Source organism: Kryptolebias marmoratus, linkage group LG20 (assembly GCF_001649575.2).
Source record: "Kryptolebias marmoratus isolate JLee-2015 linkage group LG20, ASM164957v2, whole genome shotgun sequence".
Classification (NCBI taxonomy): Eukaryota; Metazoa; Chordata; class Actinopteri; order Cyprinodontiformes; family Rivulidae; genus Kryptolebias; species Kryptolebias marmoratus.
In genome coordinates this window covers 9614250-9624011 of record NC_051449.1, presented here as the reverse complement: position 1 = coordinate 9624011, position 9762 = coordinate 9614250, and the positions used below count along the sequence as shown (strand labels likewise).

General features: G+C 39.5%; 1 protein-coding gene across 12 annotated transcripts in view; it reads right to left on the bottom strand.

Annotated features, from left to right (window-relative positions):
- Positions 1–9762, bottom strand: part of LOC108241674 (adhesion G protein-coupled receptor L2) — a 91265-nt gene that overhangs the window by 61613 nt on the left and 19890 nt on the right. For all 12 annotated transcript variants that reach the window (XM_017425989.2, XM_017425993.2, XM_017425991.2 and 9 more), the window contains exon 2: positions 6720–6933. In XM_017425989.2, coding sequence (XP_017281478.1) covers positions 6720–6795 — 76 coding nt within the window. In that variant the 5' untranslated portion in view covers positions 6796–6933. The remainder of the gene's footprint in view (positions 1–6719; positions 6934–9762) is intronic.

Here is a 9762-nt window from a genome sequence, read left to right as displayed (position 1 = left end):
CTGATATGATGAATTTGAGATTTTCATTTGTTGTCATTTGTAATCATCAAAATTAAACGAAATAAACATTTGAAATATATGAGTTTGTATGTAATGTATGAATATAATATACAAGTTTCACTTTTTAAATGGAATTACTGAAATCAAACTACTTTTTCATGATATTCTAATTTTATGACCAGCACCTGTATGACCATTAGCCATGAAGGAGCAAAGGGAATTGTAACAAACACTTGCTGAAACTCAGTAGGGATACTTTTGCCTTTTTACTTACAAACCCCTCTGCCTTGAAATCTGTGCGAACACAAACATATGTCACAAAAAACCCAATTGTCATTTCCACAATACTTTTATTGATTGCCATATTTCCCCCCACTGTCAAGATCTGTTTTAACTCTGGCATTTGCAGTGTAAAACACAACCATCAGAAGCAAAACTGAGAGATCCGAGCTGTTATGACATTTCTGATACCGAGCAGGGAAAAGACGGGTAGAGACAAATGCATCATTTTGAAACAATTTCCACACAGAGTAAATAGAACTGTAGCCTCCTTTTCTCCTTTTATCGTTTTTTCTAACAGCAAGCTGCTTTTTGTCTAAATGCCATTTGTGTTCCCTTTCACACTTTAGGTGTCTGCTCTCCTTGACAAATTACTGCTTCAAATATATGTCACGATTAAAAACAATACAGCTGAAGAGGTGGCACTTAAAGAAACCCTGCTGCAGGTTTTCACAGCACCAACCTGCTTTGATTGCTTTACCACAAAAAATGTTACATTATACCTGCTTTTTTGTTCTTTTGTGTTTGTTTTGCTTTTGTGCTTTTTGTTCAAATAAATTACGACTTGCCTCCAAGCGACTTAAAAACTATTCTGAACAAAAAATAAAAATAAATAATAAAAACACATGCGGCATATTCTTGTTGGTTCTGCAAATACTTTGTGTGTTCACTTTAAAGTTGATTTCTGCTGTAGGCAAACATCTCCCAAGACACAACAAAAGGCAAAAAATAAAAAATAAAAAAATAAAATTCTGCATCTTTCCATAGGTAAACTTGCTTTTATTTTAAACCTTTCCTGCTTTCTTTTAGGATTAAATGCACTGCTTTGTTATGACAGCTGAGCCCTCCTGTGAAACAGTGCCTTACAGCGAGCAAAGTTTAAAATCTGAGGCGAGCCGCATCGTGGTTGTAAGCTGGACTTATCCATTATTTGAATTAGGCTGCCTGGAGAAGGAAAAAAATCTCTGACAGAGGGAAAGAGCGAGATAGGCATGTGGTCCAGTGTTTATACAACTTGTTGCCATAAGGGGTGTGAATTGAGTTGCTCTCAGAATCTGCAGAGATTTAAGGCGGGCGTTGCAAATGAAATCAAACTGCCAGACAACTGCAGCAGCTCCAAGCCCATTAAATTAAGTGCTTGTTCATCAGCTCGCCATATTACTGCGACTTTTACAATCATGTCTAAACACACAATAATGGACAAGCTGCTCTCTCTTGTGGAGAGGAAAGAGTTATAATCCAACACTCTAGCTTTGGATGGAAACATTTCTCGCTGCTTTTGCTTTTACCAAAAAACGTACTCGAAATCGCTGTTGCAACAAATCTAAGATGACCCCATTGAGGTTGATATTGCATTTCATTTTCTTAAAGTGAAACCCTGATCTTGGACATTCATGTGGGTCTGGCTCATTTCAGTTTCATGTTCTTTGATGGTCCAGAACTTTCCATATTGTTATTAAAATATTGCAGCACAGTGTTACACAGACATTTATCCAGTGTTGTTTGCAGACACTGCAAAGCTCCTGCAAAATACAGTATTAGAATTACTGTATAAGCAAATTAGAAACACAAGCAGAAAGAATAATGAGATGAGTTTTCCATCTCCATGTGGCACCCAATATGCAGGAAAAGTCCATTCAGTCCAGATGATGAACCCCTGCCTTGCTTCTTGAAATACTTCCAGTAGGGCAGGATTTCAAAGAAAGGCCGATGTATCACATTTTTCCTTTCCTCTATGCTTGTTCTCACCACACAGATTGACCAGTCATCTGTGAATCTCCCACAGTTTAGCAGATAATTCATGATCGCCCTACCATGGACCCGCAGCATTTGATATGAATCATAAAATGGTAAGCCAAGCATATCAATGGATGACAGACTGGTTGTGTATGGCCCGGGGCCAGAAAGAAGTTGGAGCACAATAGCCTCCCCCCATTCAGTCAAACCCAGGACTGGAAATACCAGCGTGGCACGCGGGAGGGTCCTCCGTCAGCACAATGTATGGCACTGCTTGACACAAATGTTGTGGCGAGACGTAGTGTTAACCTTTCTGACCTTTGAAGGCGGGGGGAAATACAAGCATGCTGGTGAGTTTGAGTGAGGGATCTTTTAGTATCAACAAAATCTCATTCAGAAAGAGGCGTACAGTGTGTTGTCCAGAGCAGCAGGGGGCTCAAACGGGGCAGAAATAATGGCGCAAAACATTTACTCATAAATAAAGTGCTTTGTTTTCTTACTTTTCAATTCATTTTTCAAAACAATGCAGCAAAAGTCTTTCCTCCACACATTTTACCAATGCTGGAGGAACCTTCCTGGGACACTAACAATCTCTTTATCTTTACCATGATCCCAATCTCTAATAGTTATCAAACACAAACCATGTAATCATTTAAATTGGCCTTCTTTTTTTAATATTTAAATATTTATGCTCAAGGTACCACATCTTCAATTGGTTTTAAAATATAAAAAAAATGTGCTGACATTGTGTGACACAACCTTCTCCCAAATCTGTCTTTTTTTTTCTTTAATGACTCAGATAACAGCTCTTATTCACTGACAGCAGATATGCCGCTGTGCACTTGCTCCACCTTTGTGGCTGCTCCTTTTGAATCTAGTCGTCTTTCATATCTTTAGACTGGGCGGCTCAGTGGGCTGAAAGATATACAACAATTCCGATACCTGCATGACCTACTTTGCTCTGACAGAAGAATCGTTTTATGGAATGCTTATAAAACAGTACAAGGACCTGGAAGAACTGGACTACAAATCATTGAGCCAAGGAAGAGCACACAGCAAAACTTTAAAGACCAAAATGGTTTGACTAATTCAAAATAGATTTGAAATGCAATTAGTCACAAATAATTTGATCCGTCACAGTAATTTTATCTATTTATCTTGAGTAATTACCTCTCTGCAGTAGATTTCATTGTTGCACAGATAATCTTTTATTCCAGGACCGAATTAAAATTTTCTCCCTACATAGATAGTTTTTTTTTTAACTCTGTATCTGCATTTTCTTATTTGAAGAGTAAAAATCCAATACCTCCTGTTCTTTTAGTGCTGTTTTTGGTTCCAACCAAGTCCTGTGGGATAAACTGGCTTCTTTGCTGCTAAGTGCTCCACTATGTTCACCACGTGGCAGCTAACTGTGTGGTACTGAACAAGAAGTGCAAGGTACATTCATCTCTGCTTCTCTGCTTGTTTTTTTCTGTGCTTATTGCAGATGAAAACATTACGAGAGCACTGAGAGTATACAAAACAGTAAAATTAATTTAGCAGTGCAGCTGAACAATGAGCTGAAACTTGTTACAAAGCTTTGCAAAGCTAACGGAGCTGCAGATTGTGTGTGCATTCATTATAATAGCCATGTTAAATGCCAGCAATAGTAATTTGCCACATTGTTACCCTAAATATATGGATATTGGTCTAAGGTTTGACTTTGAGTGTAAACTGAGAGAAAATATGGAAATAGTCTGGGCTTGATTAAATGCATTTGTTATTATGTTGGCAAATACATTTTCTAGTGCGGTGATTAGAAAAATGAATGAATACACAAAAAGCCTGAAGTTAATCAGAAAAATCATCTTTTTATTATCCTAAGCAATAATTTTGTTTATGTTTTACACCTTTAGATTAAAAGCAGTTGAGTTCTCAGTTAATTTACCGAGGTCTCAGACCTTAATGAGCTTGTTAGTACAACAGCTTCTTCACACTCAGCATTAGTAAACCCCAGGTGATGAAAATTTCTAATTTCTGTCCCCCTCAAACTCTGTCCAAGCAATCAGCAGCCATGGGCTCCCGTAAGCAGCTGCCAAGCACTCTGACAATTAAAATAATTGATGCCCACAAAGCAGAAGTGACTGAAGATGTGTTCAGGTAGCCTTTTCCTCAGACTGTAATCAAATTAAGAAATGGCAGGTAACAGGAAGCTGAAGAGTTAAGATGTTTAAAAAAAACAGAAAACAGGGAAATCTGTCTAAAAGAAGTGCTAGTAGAATTGTTAGCGAAATCAAACCCCCTTTTGACAGCTGAAGACCTTCAGGAAAATCTAGCAGACTCTGTTGTGCCTGAGCAACGCTCTGCTGTGCAGCTACAGCTGCACAAATACAGCCTTAATACAAGAACCAATAGAAGAAAATCTTTCCTGCATCCAAGCCATAAATTTTAAGTTTACAAATTAACTTCTGAACAAGTCTGATGCATTTTGCAGACAAGTCCTGTGGACTGATAAAATAGAATGTTTTGCTAGTAATTAGCAATGAAATGTTTAATGGGAAAAAACCTGCAGAATTTTATAAAAACCTAGTTACCCAGAAGAGAAAATAGACCATGCTGTGGGCTACTGTTGATGCCAAAGGCACATGCAAAAATTCTCTAGCAAGAAAACTCGACTCAAATATAAATCAGAAGCAAATATAACATATTTAATAAATAAAGGTTGAACATATAACATGCTATCTACCATAAAATATTCATTTTAAAACAATAGACCTCATAAGGTGCAAGCTAAAGATTTAGTCCTCGAAGTCTGCAGACCCAGAAATTATAATGTGCATGGAATACAGCCCAAAATTCATTTGATGTCCTTTGAAGGAAGAATGAACAAAAATATTCCAAAGAGAAGCTGAGAAATAATTAACTGGTAACAGAAATCAGCCACAAACTGTGAATGTGTCAAAAAACGTTACTACACATTGATCATGCAAGCTGTACAAAGTTTTTCTTTTGCCTTTTTCTTTTCGTTTAACTTTTGGGTTTTTTTGGACTCAAATGCAATGAAAAAGGGGGTGAAAACTATTTAAAATAAATGAATTATTTTTAACTTTGTGCCTTTTATTAGCTATTTCTGCAGGCCTTGTGATGGATTGCGACCTCTCTAGGGCATACCCCGAATGGATAATGGATAGCTCTTTCAAAACCCAAATATCTTCACCTCATGTTTGTGTGAACCACTAATCTTTGATCAATTGAATCTACTTAATTTTATGCAAATTTTCCTAAACAAAAAAATAACTGTTTTTCCCACCTGATGGTAAAGTCACTAAGTAAGAGGGAAAAAACACTTTTTTTAGGTATGTCTGTGTGTATTTGAAAGCATGAGGAATGTTTTGGGTGAAAATCATATCCTGATTACAGCTGCTCCTGGTGAGGGACAGGAGGTAATTATCAAGTGGAGTTTGCATTACAGGGATGCTGATGGAAACAAAGATCATAAGCGGCAGGATGCAGGCTTTCAGGGCTGGACAGGCTGAAGGTGAGTGGTATGTGGATAAAGTCAGATATTGTTTTCAAATGACCCACCCCCCAACACACACACACACAACCATGTTCCTTTATTGACCGATAGGCAAATATGCATTCTTGGGCCTGAGAGCCCTCACATCAACTGAAACACAAAACCTGCACTTTCTGCATACCAAAGCAGTATTTTACAAAATTCAACAGGACTATTCTACTCGGTTTCCGAGCCAGACCAAATCAGAGGAGGTCTATTCTTCAAGCTAGTCTCTCTTCCATATTACCCAAAATGACTAATCTAACAACAACAAAAAAATCTCTGCTTGAAATAATGCCGGGGCAGCCTGTTCCGTAGCAAATTCTCTTTGTTAACAAACTGTATACCACAGCGAGACCTAAAATAAGACTGGAAAAGGAAATCTATCTCAGGAACGAAACGGCAAGAGGGAGAAATAATGCAAAATTTAAATTGAAAACGAAGTCCCCTTAAAATAATCCCCTCATCGTCTATCTTTAATAAACGTCTGGCACACAACCATGTGATTTCAGGTTACTTTGTTTCTCCGTTCAAAGGGACTGAAAGGGAAAAAAGGAATTGATCATCATTAATGCAGACACACATCACTACATCAGTGGTTCTGATGGGCATATAACTGACGGGTGTGTTTTGTCACAACATGTGTAATTATAGCCAAATGTGCTGATCAAAAAGGAGGGAAAGAAAAGAAAACAAAAAAGGAGAAGAAAAGGGGGTTTTATTTAAAACAGACCCAAATTATTTCCAACTTTTGGCAGTTTTAAGTACCCAGGCTGTTCAGATCAACTTTATGAAAGTAGAAATAAAAAAAATGCAAAAAAGGAAAGATTCTCAGCAAAATGAAAACCAGGAATTTAAAACATTGTTTTTTGAATGTTTCTGTGGATGCAAAGACACAACTGAGTTCAAATGACATCAAGATGATCCTTTATTTCAGTACCAAGTCTGTCTCAAACAACTTTTTTGAAACTTCAAGGGCAGAACAACAGATGAAGAACTTGGAAACCTTGTCGCAAAGCAGCTCTTAACTTTTTAAAAGTGGCCACAACAATGGGCTCAATAAATTCTACACATTCATAAGCTGAATGATAAATAGCCTCTTGAAGGACTCGATTAGAATGGCATCAACACTACTTTCTGCCATGGAACCTTTGTGGGTACTCACCTTGTGAACAGTGAAAGCAAAAGAGTAGGAGCAGGAGGCAGCGAAACGCTGGACACCTCCACAGTGCAGAGGCCATCGTGTTGCTGTGTTCAAAAGATCCAGAGGTCTGGTAGTTGCTAATAGTGCTTCAAGGTGCTGCAGTAGGAGGATGGGAAGCCAGACGAATTTCAGCAATCAGTAGTTTTCAGCGAAGTATTAACAATCATCTTTTCATCTGTGGGGGAAAAAAAGAAAAGCTACATTTAGATTTGAAGGTTATCATCATCAGTTTGGCTTGTTTACTTTGCTGCATCTGTTTTCTACATGCGTGACATAATTCAAAAATTCATATGTGAATTGCGTCTGACAAATCGGCAAACAAAAGTCTGAACGCCACGAATACAAAGCTCATAACTGTGGTTCGATCGAACAAACAAGACTTTTTTTAAGGCACAAGTTTCTCGGAAATATCAAAACTTTTGATCTCATGTATTTACGAGGGCACTGACAAAAAAAGAAACAAACCACAGAGAGATTGCCTGGTTCTTGCTGCTTATTTAGCACTCTGCTGAGACTGAATGTTTACACTGCCTCATTCTCTTACTTTTGTATGTTCCACCTTCCACATTTACTCCCAGATCACCGCGGGAGAAAGCTTGTCGCTCCGGCAACACGTTTTTACAGGACGCCATTAGAGACATGGCTGCTTTGAGAGCTACTTTTGTCTCCTGCCTTATCAAGGGGCGGCAAAAACAGTCCTTTGTCTGCACAAGCAGAGAAAGGTTAGAGCCTGAGACAGACTAACACACAAGACAGATAAGCTGCTTACCAAAGTCAAACGGCAAGGAGGGATGTGTTGTGTGTCATACATTAAATGCCACACACACAGACACACACACCCACACTCATATATGCACGCCTGAATAAACATACAGTCAAAAAAAAATGCACACTCCTTTTGCACACATCTATATATACATACAAACAGAAACACACAGGATCTTCTTTATTCCCCCATGGTTGTCATCCAGCATCTCCCCTATGCACACACACACACACATACACACACACACATTTATCCACAGAATTGGTCACTTGGTAGCTGTCGCTATGCAGAGGAGAGTAAATGTTTCCTGTTGCTGAATGCTGCTCGTTCAGAGCTGCTCGTCAAGCGCCCTGATTATTTTATAATGAGCCTAAATTTGAGCAGCAGAACAGTCGACTCTGATCGCTCTCTGGGCCTCACTAATACACTCGGATATTTTTGGCAACATAAAAACCCACAAAACATAGGGAACCTTCACATTAGCATACTGAGACATTATTCAAGCAACTATTGGATTCACTTTATACGTGACCAGAACCTGGTAGAAGTGGAAGAAAACGATCTCAGTTTGTTGAAGCATGAGGGTATTTATTTTCATTCGAGGTCACCCTGACCATACGGCAAACTGTGTGCCAAGGCAGTGCACATGCAGCTAACTTTTAATTTATCAGCTTTACTTGGGGGGGGGGGGCTTTATAAGAATCGTGCTTTTATTTTCTTTGCTGTTGTTTATCTGGCAGTGGCGCCGAGGCAAATCAGATAAGAACGAGGTGCAGTGGGTTTGTTCTCCTCCTGCACGGGTAGTGTCGCACTGTGTCTACAGAGGCAGCTCGGGCTAACAACACGACTGCCCACCAGTTCAATATTAGAGAGCACCAAATCTCCAGAGACACACAAGACTTCTTCAGCAGCCATTTATCATCTTCCAAATATGAGACCTCGAGCCATGGGGTAACCACAACAGTGGCTGACAGAAGGAGATTGGAAACTGTCGGGGGGGACGTGCCCCTGCCCTTCTGGTCTGTGGGACCTGCTGAGCCACTCGGCCCCTCCATACACCAGGGGGCGAGAGCCTGCCCAGACTCGTGGATGAAGGCTTGCCCTTTCCACCCCCGGGGTTCTTTCTCCCGATCAGTTGTCTTCCCGCTGAGTAACATTTCCCCTTCCTGGCTTAAGCTGGTGGAGGACACAGTTGTGCTCATCTTCCTAAAAACTCGGTTTTGTTTGGTGGGATTTCTGCACTGAATTGGTCCAGACTTGAGATAAACGGATTAGGCGATTAACATGAAGATGCTTTACACAAGTACTGACAGACGCATCATAATTTCACATCAGGGGACGGGGGGCAGTTGATGGTTACCGGAGTGAAGGCCTGGATGTTTCTGAGCAGAAAGTCATTTGAAAAGGTAAAGGAAGCATTATTAACCCCTTGGATATTTTGTAGATGAATTATCTGCAGCAAGCTGCTCCAAAGCCTTGAAATTAAGGTTTTCCTTTTTGTTTCTGGGCCAGCAATTTCTGCATAATGATCATTATGCTCAGCTAAGGCAGAAACGTTATAAAAAGATACACTTTTATGACTAACTGTCACCACCTACATTATAAAGTACAACTATTTTTACATTTAATGAGCTCAAACGTGTAATATACACCAGAAGACATTAGATAAAAGGGATTCATTTTCATCTGTGCATTGAGGTCCTTTCCCTAAAAACATACGAGGATACACAGTATAATCCCCAAGGTTCTCTCTTCATTAACCGTAAATCTTTCTGAAAACAGGACGAAAGCCCCACCAATGAAATGAAAAACGATTCGCAAACATTCATGACATCTGTTTTTCTTTTGTCTCTCATGCAGACACTGTGGAAACCCGAGGAGAGAGATCAATCATCAGTTAAGATAATGGAGAAAATCACAGTCCACAGCAAATTTTTCACATCAGCATGATAGAAATAATAAGCAAGCATTTAAAAAAGGACAGCGAGCAATTAAAACATAATTAAAATAAATGGACAGGAGGAGACAGCCCACATGTCTTAACATGAAACACAAGGCTGCCTGCAACAGCCGGCTCAATGAATGTGAGGCTCCTTTGTAAGAAAGCTTGTGTCTCCCTCACTCAAGCTGGAGAGGCGTCCACTGAAAGAGAGAGTTGGAGAAGGAAGGAGGGGGGGTGTTTGGGAGTTTCTAAGCCGGGAGGGACTAAATAGATGGGAGAGGGGGAGTGTAGTGGGA